Here is a 23,224-nt window from a genome sequence, read left to right as displayed (position 1 = left end):
ACTTGAATAGTACAGCTTTTCAGCTTACAAAGTTCTTTCCAGCAGAAGTGATCTTTTTGTTCAATTTGCAGTAAATATTGGGAATTCACCTTTTAAACTATCAGTTATATATGATGGTAAATTTTCAAGAGCTGTTTTTTATATATATTATTTCTTCATATATGATCATGACCTTTTTCTCCTAAAGAATAAGCACTTCTTAAATTGTATTAAGTATTTAGCATGAAATCTTACCCTTTTGTTTGTTCTGTAACTTTACTGTCAGCAAATGATTTGGGGTTTAGTAGTTTAAGAGCCCAGTGGACTTTAATTTTAGTGTGATATCACATCATACCAGTGGGGCTAGTGTGCTTAATGCACATCATGTTCTATGAACCTCTTTTTTTAAATTCAAGTTTCACAAAACAGTAACGTCCTTTTGTTCCTTGGGCTACCTGTATCTTAGTAAGTTGGTTACTCAGGGGACACATTTGTTCTTAATGGTTTCTGTAGCACATTTTGAGGCCACATTGTGGAAATTCATTGAGAAACAGGTTGAATTTAGTTTAGCTTTTTTTTTTCTTTTATAGTGTTATCTTTGAAAATGCCAATTAGCAAAATGTCTGTTAGGAGTAAAATTTATGTTGAAACTCTTCTTTTTCTTTCAAAGTTAACAAAAACCTGTTTTAAAAATTAGGAATTAGATTTCTTTCTTTGTTGACATAAGTAGCCAGAAATATGGAGCTAACTAAATTACATCAAATTTCAGAGACTAATAATGATACAGTTGGGAAAAGGGAGCTTCTACGCCACCTGTACTCTGAAAGACTAATTTAATTAGAGGTAGTGATATTTCAGTGTAATTTGTTAATGGGTACATTCTGAAAAAAAAAAAAATACAAGAATACTGCCTAAGCACTGATAATTTTATATATTTTTAGCTGGATTCTGTCAAAAGAAAGAGTTTTCATTGAATTTCATAGCATAGAGATGCCTGGAGGAAGAACACCAATGAAGTGAAGAACAGCTTAAAAACTTTTGAGTTATTAGAATGTATACAAGGGAGAACGCAATAATCTTGCTGCTTTCCCAGTAGTTTAATACATAAAATTGTATGCATAGCATTACTAGACTACTGAAAGCTAAATTTTATATTTTTGATGTCATAATCTTCTGTGTCATCCCTACTGCTGTTTTGATTTTTTTTTCAGTTTCGTATTAAAGAAGAATATCATAGTACATTATTTCTTTCTTTTATTTGTGGCAACTTGTATACGTTAGTTAAATACGACATGACTTTTCCTGGAAAGGGAATGAAATAGCAGCTTCTAATAGACTTTGTAATATTTTGGGGAACATTATAATAAAAACTTTTTTGGTAGGGAAATATCAATACTTGTAGTAATGTAAAAAAGTTTTTTTTTTTTAACAACCAAAAAAAGTTTGATTCTGATTTATTTCATTTTTATAGACCTTTTGTCCTAATTTTACTGTCTTGTTGTAGGTCACTCAAGTTGAGGCCTTATTAGACATGATGGGCTAGGATGTGCAACACTAACAGTTACCACCAGTTTTCTGTGTTTAACACAAAAACCGATATTCATGCTAAGTCCGTTGTAGGTGTGGGTGACTCACAGGGCAGCTCTCCGTGGGGGTGGTTCACTCATCCTGTGGGCTTGATCGTGTATTACCTCCAGCTGGCCCGTTCTTTCATAATTACCAGAAAGAATGACCACTGCAGGGGAGGAGGACATCAACTTTTAAATGCTTCTGCTGTTAAGTGATATGTGTCCCTTCTACCTGCTGATTCTGTTCACCATGTCGTCATGCTTAATGTCAAGGGAGATGAGAAGTGTAATCTTTCTGAATATCTAGGAAGGAGAGAAAAACTGAAGATATTTCTGAGCATCACTAATGCTTACATTTGGCTTAATATTTCAGCAGTATGGCAAGTAGATCCGTGTTTCTGAGCTAGAATGCCATGAATGGAATACAGGTATGCTACAGATACTCACTGCAACTGTTTTTTAGTTTTTAATGTGGCTGCTAGAATTGATGAAATAACATACATGGCTCACATTGTATTTCTGTTGGACAGCATTTGCCCTCCAGGTCATCAGCAGGTAGCTCCTTGGGCTAAGAAAGGAGAATAATTTCCAGGTATCAAGAGGATGATCTCTAGGAGAGTGGTGGTGATGTCAGGTTATGGTTGTTCTAGCAAGGACTTGGTGTGCCTACCCTTGATACCTCTGTCATTCTGGTGTGATCCCTGGAAGGCTGTCTATAATTATACCTACTCCCCACGTCTGCTACCATGTTCAAAAGACATAACCAAGATTTCTCAGCCTGTTCAAGCCACCATCATGTTTTGATCCAAATAGCCTTTACATTATTGATAGACTAGAAGGAAAGTTTGGTAATGGAAAGTAAAAGGACAATAGTGGGAAAAGATTTTGGCTAGAACTTTGGTGGTCTCATTTTATGGGCAAATCAGTGCCTTAGTTTTATCACCTGGCCTCCCAGGGGGAAGTAGAAGAATCAAAAGAAAATGACATTATTTTGTTGAAATGCTACATGGCATAAACAAAGCATGGCTGAAGACTAGCAGGGCTACCTGAATTTGGCCTCTTCTCTATGATTTAAAGTTTCACAGACAAATTCTGATTTCTAGCTTTTCATAAAGCTGTTGATTGGCCCACAATACTTATTGGTGACTTCATAGCCACTAGAATCCATGCCCGCCATGAATGATTAAGATATTAATTAGGTAATATAATAATGATCCCGTCAAATTAGAATTCATGTGCCCTTGGGCTTTTTTATAGTGTTAAAAACGTGAAGACTTTTTATAATAAAATAGATAAAAATTAATTCACGACAGTTAAAATAATATTTGAAGGGATAATATTCAAAATCGTATATGCACTACTGAATATATACTACATTGTTATTTGCCATAGCTACCCTATGTTATAATAGAACCACGAAACTTATTCTTCCTGTCTAACTGATAAATATTTAAAGTGATGGCTATGGTAATTACCCTGATTTGATCACTCTAGTACATGTACATGTATCAAAACACCACACCGTACCCTATAAGTATGTACAATTATGTGTCAATTAAAATTAATACAAATATTAATATTTAAATACTCTTATGGCTTGCTCTGAAAACTTCCTGCAATTGCAAACACTTATTATTTTTATTATTTTCTTTTTTTTTTTTTGGGAGACTGAGTCTCGCTCTGTCACCCAGGTTGGAGTTCAGTGGTGCAATCTCGGCTCACTGCAACCTCTGCTTCCCAGGTTCAAGCAATTCTCCTGCCTCAGCCTCCCAAGTAGCTGGGACTACAGGTGTACACCACCACGCCTGGCTAATTTTTTGTATTTTAGTAGAGACGGGGTTTCACCATATTGCCCAGGCTGGTCTCGAACTCCTGGGTTCAAGCAATCCTCCTGCCCCAGCCTCCCAAAGTGCTAGGATTAAAGGCGTGAGCCACCGCACCCAGCCTATGATTTTCTGTTATTTTTCTGAATAAGACTTGTGTAGACCCATTGCAAGAGAGGTCTCCTTCATAACACTTCCCCAGATCATCTCCCTGACCAAGACCTCACTCATGGAGCAACCACCACAAAATTTCCCAACTTTGCCACCAAAGTTCTCCAGTTAATCTCATCACAATTTTAATACCAATGTGTTTATCCTCAGTGAAGATTTTATGCAAGTATTGATTTTATCTTTCAGTTTAATTTGTGTGTTTTTGCTGATATTTTTCACTATTCTAAAATAGAAGTTATATAAATTTTATCATTTACTGTTTTTGTGTGGTATCAGAAAATTATTAATTTTGTAAATTTTCTTAATTGCTTATTCTGTCTTCCCTCCCTTTTTCTTTTTACTCTTTCTTTGCTTTCATTTCTTTTTTCCTTGTGATTGGATTTCAAGGTTAACAATTAGTCAAAAGTCTTATTATTGATGGAAATCAATAATTAATTTTATGTGTTTTAGAATTAAAGTGTTTGTATTATGTTTAAGATACACATTTTTAGAAAGAAACTCCTTTCAATTAAATTAGTTGATTTCTCTGGACACTAAATTACTAAAGAGAACAGTAAGTTCCAGAAACTGATGGTTTTCAAAATATATTTTGGTTATTTAGGAATGCAGAAAATGATTATATTGTATATATTTTTAACTTTTAATTACTAAATTAAATTCTAATTTAGATCGCTGTATGTTTAATTTTGAAGATTTTTATATGCTTTATTTTAAAGCATTTAAAATGCAGATAGTCTTAACTATACATTTTAAATACATATACTTACTTTGTATTATTTATGTATATACTTTATATTATTAACAAATCGATTTTCTAGATTTATACATGCCTGCAATCTGTTTTAGATTAGATTTAGAAATGAAATCTACATATGTTTATTTTCCCAACACAAAGGATACTTTGAGAATAAATGCTGAAAACCTCTGAACATCACTAGAATCCACCCCTCAAATTATTAAGATAATTGGGCAATATAATGATGATTCTCTTAAATTGGAATTCATGTACCATTATAATTATTCTCACACATGGAGTAAACATTTCATTTGCATGCAAAAGTGATGAAGTGAAGCTACTTGCATGACACATTTTTGTGGCACTCTACCCCAAAACAGCCATCTTAGACATAAGTAGTTTTGAATTCTCTTACACAAAAAGTAAGAATCTTTCTTTATGAGATTATATACAGCACTATATGATCAAGTTTTAAAAGCCATCTTTTACGAGGTTTCACATATACTTTAAGCCAAAGTGCTTCCCTGTTATATGGAATTTCATATTTTACCAGCTTATATGTTCACTATCAGTGGTAGACTGGAAACACATGAAGCAGAAGAAATAGAAAAGGAGCCATGTTAGCATAACACTATCAGAACAGGCAGTGATGGCATGTCACACATCGTAGTGACAACGTTAATCAAACAGATTATTAAATTTAAAAAATTATTGTATATTAATGATGTTAAGACATTAATATATTTGCTAATTAATAGACTTTTTAAAATCGTTGAAGATCATTATTTATTCTGAACAAATCAAAACAAACTTCTGTAGATTATGTATGCAAGGAGGCAAATAAATATTCATATTTCATGTTTTAAAATATTCGTATTGGCCAGGTGCAGTTGGTCTGTAATCCCAACACTTTGGGAGGCCAAGGCAGGTGGATCACTTGATCCCAGGAGTTTGAGACCAGCCTGGCCAACATGGTAAAAACCTGTCTCTACTAAAAAATAACAAAAATTAGCTGGGCGTGGTGGTGCATGCCTGTACTCCCAGCTACTTGGGAGGCTGAAGCAAGAGGATCAGTTGAGCCTGGCAGGCAAAGGTTGCAGTGAGCCAAGATCACCCCACTGCATTCCAGCCTGGGTGACAAAGCAAGACTCTGTCTGAAAATGAAATAAAATAATTCGTATTCATACATGAGTCTGATGCTCTGGCCCTAGTGGCATGAAGCTATAAAGGCTGTAGATAATATGAAGGTGTAAACATCAAGAGTTTCATCTGAGATGAGTTTTACTCACATAGCAGCTCTTGTACATAAAAGTTTGCTTATAAATCATGATTCCATAAGGTCATATGAAAATATGAATCTAAATAAATGGCTACAGCTTTATTCAAAGATAAGGGATTAGATTATCACATTTACTGATATTTGCCAATGTGTACACAAGCTGTCCAAAAAGATACCTTTTTTCAAGAGTTATTTAAAAAAATGTATTGTGTGTTTAAATGTTACTCTCTTTAGATTTGTTGAAGGAGAGTTAGTCACTTGAAAAAAAATAGCTTGCTTACCAGACATTTTGGAGCACCTGAATGAACTTAATTGAAAATTGCAAAGGCCATATAAAAATATTACACACACAGAGTTTACAGATATAAAGCAAAAGCAAAAGTTAAACTTTCAAAAAAGGATAAAAATGATTCACTTGTGTTATTGGTGTTATATTGAAAACCTAAAAAAAAGGTATTAAAACTATTAGAGCAATCTCTGTGAATGTTTGAAACTCATTATTTTGAAGTACTTAATAGGAAAAATTTTGAAAACCATTTTCATTTCCAAAGGACTTTCCACATTACATTTGTCTTTGTAAGTAAAGGAAGGACCATGAACTTTAATAAATTTAGCCCTCATGGCTCATGACAGGAACGAACTTTCTATTATTTGGAGAAAAAGTGGTTAATATTATACTGCCCTTTGCTCCCACTAACTCTTGTGAATAAAGTTTTCGTTGATAGTAATTAAGAATTTGATATTTCAATCAGAAAACATACAAAGATATTTTGTGAACACAAGGTCAAATTTATCATTAAAGATTTAAAAAATATTTCAGTTGGAAATTTTATGCATATTAGTTTATATATTCCCTAATACTCTGTATTTGTTTTCTTATCATAATTTAATTATATGCTGTAAAGAAAATGGAATGACTATTTTCATCAAGCTCTGTATAGACGTTCTCAACCTGTCTGTAAAACTGTCCCGTTGTACATGTGTGGAAAGGATCGGTAAGCCCTGACATGGCAACTAAATTATTCTAGAAAAAAAAAATTGTTCCTGTATGAAATTTAGAAAGGAACTATTGTGGCAAAATGATACCTAAGCAGATTTTTTTTCAGATTTATGAGCAAATTCATTATGTGGTAACCATTCTCCGCTGGAATGTATATGTAAAAACACTGTGAAATACTTACTGTTGAGGCAGTTTCTCCCTACCTTCCTCCCTCCTAATGCCTTCATTAAGTGAAATCTCATTCATTAATAAATACTGCTCTGTGGCTGTGGAAAAGAAACTTCTGTTAACACTGTGAAACTATTTCTATTTTCTCAATGCCTTTGAAAATAGCAATTAGTATGGAAAAAAAAGTCAAAGCTACTTAGACATGAAAATATTTTAGTGTTCTCATATAATTGTTTCTAAATATGGTATAATGTTTACTTGAGCAAAAATTATAAACCATATGTGAGTATTTGCACATTTTCATTCATTTGGTTTATGTAGTGCTATTAACTGCTAATACATTTAATATATAAGATCTGTGGTTTCTTGTTAATATTTTATAAGGATATTATGGTTTTATGGTTAACATCATTTTGAGGTATTATCTTCAGAGCAAAAAATTTCTTTAAAATAATTATTTCCCTGGTGATTAATTTTATGTTAATCATGTTCACACAGTTTTATGTGGGCTAGAACAGAGTAACTACATCTGATGTATGTAAACTATGCAATATCTCTAATAATAAATTTGTTTAATAGTATGATTTTTTTTGCCATAATCATTTAATCGTGTATAGACTTAATTAATCCAGAGGATCAAGCCTGTTCTTTCAGTTGTTTAAGGAAGTGTATTTTCTTTTTTTCCCATGTTATGATATTCTGGAGTTTCTACTTGAGATTATCTGAGCATAAGCAAATTTAATGTTGATGGAAGGAAGGTTGTTCTCTCAGGAAAAGATTTCAAGCCAAATTTTAAAATCATTTTTGAAATAAAATTTTAACTGTTTACATGTGTCTGTTAAAATAGCGTAACTTTCATTAAATATCAACTCAGCATATTCATACTTAGGATAATTACATAAAGGTATTGATTTGATTATATTATCCAACTCTGACTAATACCAGCTTGAGGCAATTCAATGGAAGTCATGTTTGTGAGAGACTGGGGATATTGACAATGAGACAACCATCCATTCCTTTAAGATATATCTCATAATTAGCATGTTTGACCATCATCTGTAAGAAATCTTATACTTTTTTAACTTAATAAACTTTACTTCTTGGACCAGTTTTGTGTTAGCAGAAATACAGAGTTTCACATATCTCTCCCAGTACTTGGTTTCTCTGTTGGTAACATCCTGCATTAGTGTGGTCTATTTGTTACAATTGACAAATAAATAACGATGCATTATTATTAACTGAAGTTTCTAGTTTGCAATAGGGTTCATTCTTTGTGTTACACAGCTGTATGGATTTTGCCAAAAACATGGTGTTATGTATCTATCATCATAGCATCATACGTAATAGTTTCACTCCTAAACGTGTGTTTTAAGATAAATTTGTCATCATCTCTTCTTGAAAGCCCATATATTAAAAATAATAAAACTGCTTCATATTTTGAAAAATAAAAGTTGAAAATCTTGTTCATTATGTTACTCAGAGTTCTGTACCTGCCATTCATAAGGAAAATGTTTTAATAACAGAAACAAGTTGCCTCCAGTGGACTATATGTTTCTCCTTACAGCAGTCAAATGTCCATGATATTAGCCTTATTTTCATCATCAAAGTTTAATTTTTGAAGCTAATTTAAACAAATTAAAGCATGTCCCTTGTATATCTTCTCCCTTCCACATTGTTTCTATGTACTATTTTTATTTTTAAGCCTGAAAGTCTTTTTGAAAGGCTATGAACTAAAAAATATATAATTTATAAATTAAGTATATATTACTGGTATACCTAAGATTCTGTAACTTAACAGTTTTCCACTTTTTTCCTATTAACTTTTAAGTTTGTGTAAAATAAACAACTTGAGTAAGTTTTAGTGTTTGTTCCTAGAGCAGAGGTGAATCTTGTCAAATTCAAGAAGATATCCCTAGCTGCATCTAAGTCATAGGTGAACCAGACAACAGGCAATAAACCTTGACCAGTGGATGATAAATGGAATTCACATGTTATCCACTGAAATTTTAAAGCTTTTTAATTTGTGTGACTTGCAAATAATAAAATATGATGCACATGGAAGAAGCATATAATCATGAGCCAGGTACCACATGTGGATTGCTCCAAAACCACAGGATCAAGTCAGGACTAATATTTCATCAAGGAGAACTTTTTCAGTTGACTTAGTTTTATCTAAGATACTGACCCAACTGATTAAATGTACAAAGGGAATTATGTAATACACCACATTCCATAGAGCCTGAACAATGCCAAAAAATTTTGTGTATTTTAATATTTGAGCAAATGAGAATTAGCACCTGTTTTTAAAACCCTGAAAATTGTAATAACAGATATATTAAACCAATTCATATTGGTCATAGGTTAGGGGCAGAGGTGATAGAAAAACCAATTGACTTTAAATGACTGACCTTTATACAATTTCTTCTAAAGTGTTTTCTCTAGTGTCAGACTCTCTTAGGTCAACCTCTTCTCTTTCATAGGATGTGCAATAAGTGACTTTTTGCAAATGCATTTTTTGCAAAGGCCTCCTTCTTTCCTCTCTCAAGCACTGTGACACCTGAATCCAAATAAGTAACAGTACAACATTAATAGAACAAGTGCCAGTGACTATGAAATCCCCGCTTCTGTCTGTCACACCCTTATCCCACCTTTCTTTCTCTTTTTCTTTTCTTTCTTTTCTTTTTTCTTTCTTTCATTCCTTCCCTCCCTCCTTCCTTCCTTCTTTCTTCATTTTTTTTTCTTTCTTTTCAAAAAATTACAATAGGTTTTTGGGGGAACAGGTGGTATTTGGTTACATGAATAAGTTCTTTAGTGGTGATTTCTGAGATTTGGGTGCACCCATCACCCAAGCAGTGTACAATGTACCCAGTGTGTAGTCTTTCATTCCTCACCCCGCTCCCACCCTTTCCCTGAGTCTCCAAAGTCCATTGCATCATTTACACCTTTGCATTCTCACAGCTTAGCTCCCACTTAAGAGCGAGAACATAGGGTTTAGTTTTCCATTCCTGAGTTACATCACTTTGAATAATGGTCTCCAGTTCCACCCAGGTTGCTGCAGTTGTCATTAGTTTGTTCCTTTTTATGGCTGAGTAGTATCCTGTGGTGTGCATATAAATATATAAATATATATATGTATATACACACACACATATATATATATATAAACATGCGTGTGCAAGTATCTTTTTCATTTAATGACTTCTTTTCCTCTGGGTAGATACTTAGAAGTGGATTTGCTGGATCACATAGTAGATCTACTTTTAGTTCTTTAAGGAATTACCACACTCTTTTTCATAGTCATTATACTAGTTTCCATTCCCACCAACAGTGTAAAAGCGTTTCCTTTTCACCACATCCATGCCAACATCTATTTTTTTTTTATTATGGCCATTCTTGCAGAGTGAGGTGGTATTACATTGTGGTTTTGACTTACCTTTCCCTGATAATTAGTGATGTTGAGCATTTTTTCATACATTTCTGTTCCATTAGTCTATATGCCTATTTTAATACCAGTACCATGCTTTTTTGGTGACTGTGGACTTATAGTATAGTTTGAAGTCAAGTAATATAATACCTCCAGATTTATTCATTTCGCTTAGTCTTGCTTTGGCTATGTAGGCTCTTTTTTGGTCCCATGTGAATTTTAGGATTGGTTTTTCCAGTTCTGTGAAGAATAATGGTGGCATTTTGATGGGAATTGCATTGAATTTGTAGATTGCTTTTAGCAGTATGGTCATTGGTCATTTTCACAATATTGATTCTACCCATCCATGAGCATGGTATATGTTTCCATTTGTTTGTGTCATCTGTGATTTTTTTCAGCAGTGTTTTGTAGTTTTCCTTATAGAAGTCTGTTGCCTCCTTTGTTAAGTATATTCCTAAGGTTTTTTTTTTTTTGTAGCTATTGTAAAAGGGGTTGAGTTCTTGATTTGATTCTCAGCTTGATTGCTGTTGGTGTATAGCAGAACTACTGATTTGTGTACATTAATTTTGTATCCTGAAACATTGCTGAATTTACTAGTTCTAGGAACTTTTGGGATGAGTTAGAGTTTTCTAGGTACAATCATGTCTTCAGCAAACAGCGACAGTTTGACTTCCTCTTTATCAATTTGGATGGCCTTTATTTCTTTCTCTTGTCTGATTGCTCTGGCTAGGACTTCCAGTACTGTGTTGAATAGAAGCGGTGAAAGTGAGCATCCTTGTCTTGTTCCAATGTTCAGGGGGAATGCTTTCAACTTTTCCCCATTCAGTATAATGTTAGCTGTGGGTTTGTCATAGATGGCTTTTATTACCTTAAGGTATGTCCCTTCTATGCCAATTTTGCTGAGGGTTTTAATCATAAAGGGATGCCAGATTTTGAAGGTCACGTGTTAAGGAACTAGAGAAACAAGAACAAACCAAACATAAACCCAGCAGAAGAAAATAACCAAGGTCAGAGCACAACTATATGCAGTTGAAACCAACAAAGATACAAAAGATAAATGAAACAAAAAGCTGGTTATTTGAAAGATAAGTAAAACTGATAGACCATTAACGAGATTAATGAAGAAAAGAAGAGAGAATATCCAAATAAGCTCAATTAGAAACGAAACGGGAGATATTACAACCAATACCACAGAAGTACAAAAGATCATTCAAGACTACTATGAACACCTTTACATGCTTAAACGATGAAATATATAGGAGATGGATAAATTCCTGGAAGTGTACAACCCTCCTAGATTAAACCAGGAAGAAATAGAAACTCTGAACAGACCAATAACAAACAGCAAGATTGAAGTAGTAATTTAGAAGTTGCCAAGAAAAAAAATTCAAGGACCAGACAGAATCACAGTTGAATTTTGTCAGACATTCAAAGAATTGGTACCAACACTATTGACACTATTCCACAAGCTAGAGAAAGAGAGAATTCTTCCTAAATAATTCTGTGAAGCCGGTATCACCCTAACCAGGAAGGGGCATAATAACAACAACAAAAAAAAACTACAACAAACCAATGATGAACATAGATGCAAAAATCCTCAATAAAATACTAGCTATAACAGAATACAACAGCATATCAAAAAGATAATCCACCATGATCAAGTGGGTTTCATATCAGGAATGCAGGAATGGTTTAACATCTGCAAATGAATAAATGTGATACACTATATAAACAGAATTAAAAACAAAAAAAAACATGATCATCTCAATAGACACAGAAAAAGATTTCTTTTTAATACGCTATTTACTATGGTACTCTCAGAGGTCTAAATTTGGCATTATTCTCTTCATATGCATTTTTCAGATCTTTTTGTTAATTTTATTGTTTTATATTAAAGCTTTAGATATGAGTGACTTACGTAATGAGTTTAGATTCTTTTGCGCTTTTGTATGGGAGTAAACAGCTGGAAATCAAACAGCCATGTGCATAGATGACTTGAAGTTTTCATCCTTATCTGTAGAACAGAAACAATGATTCCCACTTCAGGAGTCATTTTTAAGGTTAACTATGTGACATAATCTGAAGTGTCTTTTTCAGTGCCTGGCATTCCATAAGTATTAATTCATTTTCTTCTACTACCAACAACCTAATAAAAAGTAGAATTTTTTGAAGTCCCTGGGTTTTGTTTGTTCATTTGTTTGCGTTGCTAGATGTTACTATATAGTAGGCTGTGTGTATTTCTAAGGTTCCCATCTGTTTCCTACTGTTTGAAAAAGTTGCAAGATATTAATGGATATTTAATGAGCACTTATACTGTTCCTGTCACCGTCAAGTGTCATAAGAAACAAAAGAACCAATACTTAACTCTCATGAAGCCAAAGTGAGTTTATAGTCTGTTTAGGGAGAGAAGATCCACTCATATGAAATTATTAATAACCATCATTATAACTATTATTATTATAAAAATAAAGTATCAGTGTTTTTCAGTGGACAGGAAATACAAATAAAAATAAAAAATTTAGAGCAGTTCCAAATGAGGGCATAGGCCGAAATCTTGTGAGAGGCATCATGGTCAACTCTTCCCCCAAAGTGATGGCCTGGCTCTCTAGGGCTTTGGTATGGAAAATGGGAGTATCCCAGATAAGATGATGAGCCTGTGGGGTGGAGCAGCACGAGGTAGGGGATGACAGCAGCCTCTCTCACCAGGCAGTATGTGTTTTAGAAAGTGGTGTAAGTAAAACTGAAGAGACCAGATGACCCAAGAGTTAAGAGAGCATTGTACTCTAGGTTAAAGATCTGACATATAATGTTACAGATTTTAAGCAGGGAGGAGAAAATCACAGCAGGGGTCTAGTCTAGCAGTGGGCGTGCCATGACCAGGAACTGGGAAGACTACCCAGGAGGCTTATGTAACAGTCCAGGTGTTTATGAATGACAATTAATAATACTAGAGTGATCACAGTTAACAAAAAAGTGTGCAGAAAAGTATATAGTTTTTCTAATCCAGATTATGTTTTTAAGGACCATGAATCCCTCTTGTAATATAAAAAAGTACTTTTTATACAAAAAGATGGCAAAAGTCTCGTTTTGATTTCTCAGCAGGGTTCCAAAAAACAATTTTACTTTTCATTTTTTGTCTTTAATGAAAGATGAGCAGTAGATGGCATTGTTCTGTAGAAAAGATTCCCATTTTTCACTTTTAAATCATGGGGCATGGAAGATGGAGTAATTAAATATCTTTTGGGATACTTCTACTCCAAAGACAAACATTTTGACTTAACATTATTTAGTTTGAGATATAACTTTTATTTTCACTTTGAAATGATTGAAATATGAAAGATGATATAGATGGCATTATGTGGAAAATAATATATTCAGTAGTTAAAGTATTTTATGACTTCTATCAAGGATTTTATGGTTACTAAGGGAAATAAGCATGCCTATGGCTGTGTGCACGTCTCAGTGAATTTATTCTAATGACAGCAAACTGTCAGCCGTTCATATGTGCAGTGGGAGGGTTCATAAACACTTTACTTAGATCCTTGAGAAATGCACAAGGTGTATTTGATTATATTTTGTAATATGTCCCTATTAATTACATTCCAAAGAGTATCCTATGTAATTATAGCCAGAACATAACATCAGACGTTTACAGAAATAAAAAAATCACTTTTTATTTGATCCCTTTACTTGCTATTCCCATAGAATTTTTCTTCAGAAAGAACAATTAAGGACTTTAAAGGAAATAATCTTCCTTAGGGAATATTTTTATTATTTTGTTATATCTCAAATTTGTCTAGTTCTACACAAGTTCATGGTTTAATTTTTGTTTTATTACCTGTTGAGACAAGCTGTCATAGCATTTAAGACAGCAGTAGTTTTTTTTTTTAAGTGTGAAGTCATTGTATGTATGATAGAGATAAGACACATTTTTGAATTCTACTCTGGTCATCATTTTTTTAATTTAAAATTTCTTTTGGGATATACCTTTATTTTTATTTGTTTAAAAAATTTTAAATATGTTACTGCTTAATGGAAGTACTTGTAAGCACTAAGAAGAATAGAAATTTGTAAATTATTTACCTGTTAATTACCATAAGGTCTTACAATTCTAGAGCATAGTAAGCATTCAACATTAATAAATGCATTGCTTTCTTCCTGTAAGCATTTGTTCCGAAATTATGTATTAAGACTGTGTGCCAGAAAGTACGCAAGGTATGCAAGAAAACTAAGAACATTTGCCCCAAACTGCCTCTTCCAAGCAGTGTCAGACATGACTAAGAAACTGAGGTAGCAGAGCTCAGATCACTACATGAAGACTGAGAAAAAGGGGGTTTGTTCTACTTTGAGTGACTTTAGACCTGGGACTGAAGAGTGAGTGGAAGTTTGTAATAGGGTGGGAGGAAATACCAGTGAAAGATGTCAGGGTGAAAAGCAGGTGCACCTGAGGACCCAGTGTCCAGGAAGTATGAAAAGAAGGGGAAAGCTTTGGAAGAAGGAAATGCTAGGTAGGGCACAGCTCAGAACTACCATCTGGCATTTCATAGTATGAAAATGCTTTTAATATAATAAAATAAAAATAAAACTTCTGTATTTCATGCTACTGTATTTTTATCCTTTAACCTAAGCAAGATATAGGTTTAAGTATTAGGGGTTTTTTTGCCTTTTTGGTATAATTATAATAACTGACATATTTCGTATCTTTTACAGTGAAGTTTAGCAACTGCAATGGAAAAAGAAAAGTACAATATGAGAGCAGTGAACCTGCAGATTTTAAGGTGGATGAAGATGGTATGGTGTATGCCGTGAGAAGCTTTCCACTCTCTTCTGAGCATGCCAAGTTCCTGATATATGCCCAAGACAAAGAGACCCAGGAAAAGTGGCAAGTGGCAGTAAAATTGAGCCTGAAGCCAACCTTAACTGAGGAGTCGGTGAAGGTATAGTATCCAAATATGGCTTTAGGGCTGGTTAAAAATCAGATTTATACAGTTTGAACTAAATATATGCTTTGCTTCAGATCACATTAATGGATGGCCACTATTTGAATTTGTATCACCTTTGGTCATTTTAATAATATTTTGTTGTGTTTGTAATCTCTTAAGATACTTAGACTAAATATATTTTAAACAACTAGAAATTGTGTTTTAAAGATTTGTTTATACTTTGAGATTTATAATTTAAATTAGAAGCAGTTTGTTTTAAATTTCTTAGAAGCTTTACAAGCTGTTAAATAAAACCACAAAATAAACAGTTCTTTACAAGATGTCATCAGTCAGATTTATTAGATGAGAAGTACAGATTTAAAGTAGTAACAGGAAAACATTTCTGGCAATGAGTATTGGGTTTTTGTCTTGTCCCTTAATAATCCAGTTGGGGGGTATGAATTATTTATACTACCAACATGACTTTTTAAGAATGATATACTCCCTCTGGTGGAAGCTGCTGTGAGCCAAGATAAAATAAATGAGGTACATTTCCAACAGAGTGCCATTCAGTTCAATTCAACAAATACTTATTGAGCGCTTAATTTGTATAAGTCATTGTTAGGAATTTTAAATAAAATACAGTAACTTCAGTAACGTTATGATAATATTTTCTGAATATTTTAGTTTTTTGAGTTAATTCAAAACAAATATGATGGGACACACCCATATATTCTGAAGTCTATGAACTATGGAACTATGACTACTGCTTTTTTTATACTTATTTTACTGTGAGAGATAAAAACACACACATTCATTTCTGATATTTAATTGTAAACGTGATATATATACCCACCATCAAACATGAATAATATATCAGAGGAAAATATATCATTTTTGTCTTATTTCAGTGTTGTGGTTTTATTATGTGAAATTTAATTTGTTAATCTATTAACTGTTAAGGGAAGTCATGTCATTTGGGTAATATAAAGTGAAAACCCAGTTAACTAATGGAATGAAAAGATGCTTTTGTTGTTGATTTGCTGTGTTCCAGCAAACTGGCTTGGATATTTGCACTGAAGCAGCAAGGGCTAATGGCTAAAATGTCTACAGATAGAGGGAGAAACAGAAGAAAATGTTGACATCCAGCAGAGATTAATACCTAATGTGCAAAGTGGGTCATCTACAGCATCCATCATGGCTGACATAGGTTTAGAATAATTACAGCATTTATTCTGTGGGATTTAATAGGGTCATAAATATTTGAGACATTCCTTAGCAGTATGTATTAAACTTCTCTTGGAATTCAAATTATATTTTAGCACATCAAGATCTAAATTTAATGTACAGTAGCACATTACCTGAACTGTGGTTTAAACTGATGAGAAATATATAAAAGGGTACTATTAAATTTTGCTCAATATTAACTGCTATCTAAGAAGGTTTATAGAAACTGCAAATAGTTTACACAGCTGTGCCATATAATAAATTGTTTAGAATTCAATTTTTCAGATACACAGTGTAACCCAAAAATTTTATGGTATTTTTCTGTTATTTTAATAGGGGGCCAGGGAAAAGGGCCTCCAGACTTATTTTTTGTTCATAATAAACTGTGATTCCTATGCTTTCAGGTATTCAATAATATTGATGTAGTTTCAGAAAATGTTTTTCCTAGTACTCAGGAATGTCTTGTTGTATTTTAATGTAAAGGAGTCAGCAGAAGTTGAAGAAATAGTATTCCCAAGACAATTCAGTAAGCACAGTGGCCACCTACAAAGGCAGAAGAGAGACTGGGTCATCCCTCCAATCAACTTGCCAGAAAACTCCAGGGGACCTTTTCCTCAAGAGCTTGTCAGGGTAAGGTGGCACAATTTTAACTGTTTTCATAGCACAAGACAAATGTATGTTAAAAATATTTCTATTTTTTTTACAAAGTAGAATTTATGACATGTATATACTAAAAGTGTTTTTCTATATAGATAGAATTTCTATAGTGTTGTAGAAAGCCTCTTCTCATTTTCTTTGTTACCTTTTGGATTATTTATAAGTAGAGCTCGCTTGTAGGTCCTGCACACTGTGGATTAGAAAGCTTGTTCAGTTTGTGACTACACAAGCCCTAAAGCCAACACATATTCCCAACCATACCATTTCTACTCTTATAACACACACCCCCCTAAACTTCCCTGTCTGAAAGCTGGGCTCTCTGTGATGATCTTTGCCCTCTACAGATGGTTTTTGGGCCACAGAAAAAATAAAGGGCAATCATTGTTAAAAATGCCAGCACCAAATGCATTTGAGAGTTTTTTAAAGAAACGAATGACCTCTGATACCATTAACAGAATCCCCAGGGCAGTGTAAAATCATAGGCTTTCAAATCTGAGGAGTAAGTTTGTTTTTTTTTTATTTACTCTAGATATATACCATCAGCTACAGAAAAAAAATGCAGATATTTTTGCATTTTAATAAACTTAACAACCCATTATTTATTACAAAAGTATAGTAAGACAAGGCTGTTGTATTCCCACTTATTAAAATGTAAATGTTTCTGTATATGATTATTTTAGCATTCTAACACATACTTACTGAAAGCCTTTTTTTTTTAAATAAGCCACTTTAAAATATGTTGTATATTCTGTCCTAATGATCATTATAATTCACTTTAACAATGAATGTAACTCTGAAATAAAGATACTCTCTCTTTTTCTACTTTAATGAAGTTTGAGAGAAAAGAGAATTTTGCTTTAACTTAAAAAAAAAAAAAAAAGCAGGCCGGGCCCTGCGGCTCACGCCTGTAATCCCAGCACTTTGGAAGGCTGAGGTGGGTGGATCACAAGGTCAGGAGATCGAGACCATCCTGACTAACACGGTGAAACCCCGTCTCTACTAAAATACAAAAAAAAATTAGCTGGGCGCGGTGGCAGCCATCTGTAGTCCCAGCTACTCAGGAGGCTGAGGCAGGAGAATGGCATGAACCCGGGAGGCGGAGCTTGCAGTGAGCTGAGATCACGCTATTGCACTGAAGCCTGGACGACAGAGCGAGACTCCTTCCCAAAAACAAAAAAACAAAAAAACAAAAAAAACTAGATTTTATTGATGCATTAAGTATAAGTACCTAATACATAAGGATCTCTTATTTTTTCTCTGTACCTGCCTCCCATCATCCCCTTCCATAGCCTGTTCTGTCTCCCGTGACTGCTTATACATTGACTTAATTTTCTTGAGAGTAGTTGTATTTGGAGAAGGCAGTAAGCCTAAAAATGATGTAATGTTTGCGAGCACAAAAATATATTTTAAAATGCTTTCTTTTGTGCTTTATTATTAATGAAAATTTCAGGTGTCACTTAAAATGATATGGAAAGCTTTGGTGCAATGAACAGTGTTAGTACAATGCAAGTACAGAAATCTGACATTCAGGGTCAACCATAACTGTATTAGAGTTCCATTTGAGTATATTTCACACTATGGATAGACAATTAATTCTTGTTGTTACTGATGCAAAAAGGTAAATAATGTTTATTTTAATGAAATTGGACAGCTGTTACTATGTTAAATCATCTAACCTAGAAACTCCCAGGACAGAGTTTGATTGTTTAAAAACTGACACTTGTAGATTTGGAACTTTTGCACTGTTCCTAGTGAGTTTTCTTTTAGATGTTAACGTTGCCTCCAGTCTTTCTGGTGATAGATGACATCTCTTCTGAAGCCTGTCACCAAGAAGCAGAGGAAGAACAGGCACTAGGAGAGTTTCAGTGATTTTCTGGGAAGAGATGGTATAAGTTTGTAGCTGAAAAAGGGCATGAAGTGTGATGTGCCCCATCTCTGATAATGAGCTCATTTAGTCTCTCACTTAATGTCATTGTTTTCTTGATCCTCAGATCAGGTCTGATAGAGATAAAAACCTTTCACTGCGGTACAGTGTAACTGGGCCAGGAGCTGACCAGCCTCCAACTGGCATCTTCATTATCAACCCCATCTCGGGTCAGCTGTCGGTGACAAAGCCCCTGGATCGTGAGCAGATAGCCCGGTTTCATGTAAGATTCCAACCAGCTGATAATTCTGTGTATTAACACTTCTAAATGTCTGCAGAGTTTACCATTGCCTCTTATATCAGTCTGAAAACCTCAATACTGAGAGTTTTAAGAATTGCATCTGTAGTCTTTTGGTTTATTTTAATAATGTTATTGTTTTTATAGAATTGATAAATGCCCTGATAGAAAAACAAATAGTGCCCACAACAAAGAAAGAAGGAAGTGAAATTGCCTAAAATCTCATTACTCTTTACATATTGATACTTGCCTTCAGATATGTGGTTAAGAACCTATAAGAACAAATTTATATGAATGGAGTCAAATCTGTTATGTGTAAAATATATAGAGATCACAGCATTGTTAATGAATGCATAGTATTCTAATCAAAGTGAATCCCCTATTCCTTTCTTATTTTGAATTTTCTTTGGGATTTCTTATTGCTAAGAACCTTTTGTCTAATTAGGAATGTTAGTGCTTGGTTTGTCCTACATTTTCTCCTTTTGTTTATTTCTAACATTGTCAATAATTTTCCCATAGTATAACATCATTTTTTACACTGCAAAATTCATTTTTAAAAATTTTATCATACATTCTGGCTTCCCAGAGATGTTGATAAAGGCCTTCCCTACTCCAGGATGCCAGTCTCTCTAGTTTTACTCCAGGATACCAATCTCCCCAGTTCCCCAAATTTTTGTTGTATTTACTTTTTACATTTGAATTTTTAACCTCTGCAGAGTTATTTTAATAAAAGGAGAGACCCACTTTGTTTTTCCTTTATGACTAGCTACTTGTCCCAACAGCATATATTGAATTAGTTTCCCCATTGATCCATCATCTACACTTAATCACTAAAACTTTCATCTCACATGTGCATGGATGTGTTTCCAGACTCTTATTTTGCCCACTGATACACTTGTTGAATTCTTGTACTTTTACCGACTTTTAAAATTACTGAAGTTTTTTCTTTTTTTTTTTTATATTATACTTTAAGTTCTGGGGTACATGTGCACAACGTGCAGGTTTGTTACATATGTATACATGTGCCATGTTGGTGTGCTGCACCCGTTAACTCATCATTTACATTAGGTATTTCTCCTAATGCTATCCCTCCCCCCTCCTCCCACCCCACAACAGGCCCCAGTGTGTGATGTTCCCCACCCTGTGTCCAAGTGTTCTCATTGTTCCGTTCCCACCTATGAGTGAGAACAATTGTTGAAGTTTTTAAACTTCAGTAGATTCACCTAGATCTAACAGACAAATAAGCATATGAGAAATTTAAAATGTCTTATGCACTGAGTATTGCTCTATACTTTCTCTTCCCAAAGACCTTGATTTCCTCATCATTCCATTTTTTAAAATCATTGGAGGAATAGGTTATTCTAATGCTTTCCATATAGTTCTGAAATATAGGAAAAGAAGTAAAACTTCCAAACGTCTCACAAAGACAACATAGCATTAATAAGGAAACTTATTTTTAGATAGCACACAATATACCTGCCTCTACTTTAGACTAGTCTCTAATTTATGAATATAAGTAAGATCAATTTAAAATTCTTAAGGATCTCTTCTTATAGGAATTCTCGCTATCTGAATTCCTGTGGTTAAAACTCAGGAAATGAGTATATTCAGATCAATTTTGGGGTAAATTATTGCTCTCTAAGTGCTTGCTACTTGCACATTAAAAGAGCAATACCAGCCGGGTGTGGTGGCTCACGCCCGGAATCCTAGCAATTTGGGAGGCCAAGGCAGGTGGCTCACTTGAGGTCAGGAGTTCCAGACCAGCCTGGCCAACATGGTGAAACCCTGTCTATACTAAAAATAAAAAATAAAATTATCTGCGTGTGGTGACGCACACCTGTAATCCCAGCTACTCAAGAGGCTGAGGTGGGAGAATCACTTGAACCTAGGACGCAGAGGTTGCAGTTAAGCCGAGATTGTGCCAATGCACTCTTACCCTCCAGCCTGGGTGACAGAGCAAGACTGCATCTCACAAAAAAACAAGCAAACAAAAAAACCCATAACAGAATAGAATTAATTGTAGAATTGAAAATATTAAGGTTCAGTATTCAGATTCAATATTTTATATAAGTATAATTAAGTTTTAGTATTAAGAATCTATTAATGTAATATGAGATACTAAATAAGTCAAGGGAAAAAAAAGAATTATCTCTATAGGTATTGAACAGCAGTATTAAAATTTACATTGTTTTTATGTGTTTAAATAACCTCTGAATTTAAAAAAGGATATGTTGAAGCTTTTTTTAATTTGATAGAGTATATCCAGCAGCAACCAATGGCAAGCATCAGACTTAACATGAAAACTAGAAGCATTCCAGTCCAAAAGAAACAATTAAAGGAGCACTAAACAGCCATTGAAAAGAATGAAATGAATCCATTCTAGATGAAAGGATTTTGATGATATTCTGCCAAGTGTAGCCAAATGAGTATTTTTGTTTAAAAAGAAAAATAAGATAAAGTTTCTAGAAGAATACCTATAAAACTGAGAACTGGGCTGGGGAGAGGAACAGCTATCATATATACTCGTGTATTTTTTTTTTTTTTTTTGATGGAGTCTCACTCTGTTGCCCAGTCTGGAGTGCAGTGGCACGATCTCATCTCACTGCAGCCTCCGCCTCCCGGGTTCAAGTGATTTTCCTGCCTCAGCCTCTGAGTAGCTGGGATTACAGGCACCCACGACCACACCCAGCTAATTTTTTGTATTTTTAGTAGAGACAGGGTTTCACCATGTTGGCCAGGCTGATCTCGAACTCCTGACCTCAAGTGATTCACCTGCCTTGGCCTCCCAAAGTTCTGAGATTACAGGCATGAGCCACTGTGCCCAGCCATATACTAGTATATTTTTAATGTTTGTGAATGACTTTTACAATTAAGGAGAAGAAAAAAACTAGTGTCAAAATTTCCTATGTACACTTCTTTCTAGATTATTTTCTGTTCCCTTGATCTCTATAACTACTTTGTGCTACTTCCACTTCTTTTTTTTTATTTTGAGACAGAGTCCCACTCTGTCACTCAGGCTGGAGTGCACTGGCACGATCTCGGCTCACTGCAACCTTGGGTTCAAGCGATTCTCTTGCCTCAGCCTCCCAAGTAGCTGGGCTTACAGACATATGCCATCACGCCCGGCTAATTTTTTTTTTTTTTGTATTTTTAGTAGAGACGGGGTTTCGCCATGTTGGCCAGGCTGGTCTCAAACTGCTGACCTCAGGTGATCCACCCACCTTGGCCTCCCAAAGTGCTGGGATTACAGGCGTGAGCCACCGTGTCTGGCCTACTTTCACATTTTTAATTACCTTAAGTCTGTCTTCTCAGCTGGTTTAGCGAAGGGATTTTGGAGCTGGACACAACTGGTTTTGGATCTAAGTCCTGTCAGCAGAGACAGCAGTGACCTTCATAAATTTCCTGGTCTTTCTGAGGCTCAATTTCATCTTCAAATGCTGACAATTTCTGCCTCACTCTTTTGTACATGAATTAAAGGAGTTAAAATCTATTGTGCTCTGAGAACAATGCCTAGCATATAGTAAATGATGGCTTTTTGCTACTATATCTATCCTAATTATATGGACTTGGTGTAACTTAAATTTTGATGGGAAGAACCACTTTTGTTTTTCAGCTGTGAGTTTATTCTTGCTGTTTTAGTAGCCTTATGATGATGTATTTATCTTCTTACAGACATAAATCTGTTAAATAGTTCTGTTTTCTAATTACTTTTGCAGTTGAGGGCACATGCAGTAGATATTAATGGAAATCAAGTGGAGAACCCCATTGACATTGTCATCAATGTTATTGACATGAATGACAACAGACCTGAGTTCTTACACCAGGTTTGGAATGGGACAGTTCCTGAGGGATCAAAGCCTGGTAAGTTTGAAGATAATAATTTGAAGATGACTTGAGAAAAGTATGGTGTAACCAGCCCTGTTATATGAGCAAGAAATGGAGAAATCATATGAGGCTTTTTGGATCGTTTTCTTTCATTCATAATGCTTTTGGGAAACAATGCTTTTGTAAGGTAACTTAGGGAAAAACCAATTGAAGAGAGAAAAACAAAAAAAAAATCCTTCTTATTACTCATAATGATTTTTCCCACCATTGAAAAAATATGCAC

General features: G+C 34.3%; 1 protein-coding gene across 1 annotated transcript in view; it reads left to right on the top strand.

Annotated features, from left to right (window-relative positions):
* The window catches only part of CDH2 (cadherin 2), a 227,875-nt gene that overhangs the window by 149,130 nt on the left and 55,521 nt on the right, over positions 1 to 23,224 (top strand). The window contains exons 3-6 of the mRNA XM_054460840.2: positions 14,859 to 15,085; positions 16,781 to 16,927; positions 18,946 to 19,101; positions 22,833 to 22,977. Coding sequence (XP_054316815.1) covers positions 14,859 to 15,085; positions 16,781 to 16,927; positions 18,946 to 19,101; positions 22,833 to 22,977 — 675 coding nt within the window. The remainder of the gene's footprint in view (positions 1 to 14,858; positions 15,086 to 16,780; positions 16,928 to 18,945; positions 19,102 to 22,832; positions 22,978 to 23,224) is intronic.

The sequence above is a fragment of the Pongo pygmaeus genome, chromosome 17 (assembly GCF_028885625.2).
Source record: "Pongo pygmaeus isolate AG05252 chromosome 17, NHGRI_mPonPyg2-v2.0_pri, whole genome shotgun sequence".
In the NCBI taxonomy this organism is placed as follows: Eukaryota; Metazoa; Chordata; class Mammalia; order Primates; family Hominidae; genus Pongo; species Pongo pygmaeus.
Note: the sequence above shows the minus strand (reverse complement) of the source record. Positions and strands in the feature narration are given on the sequence as shown.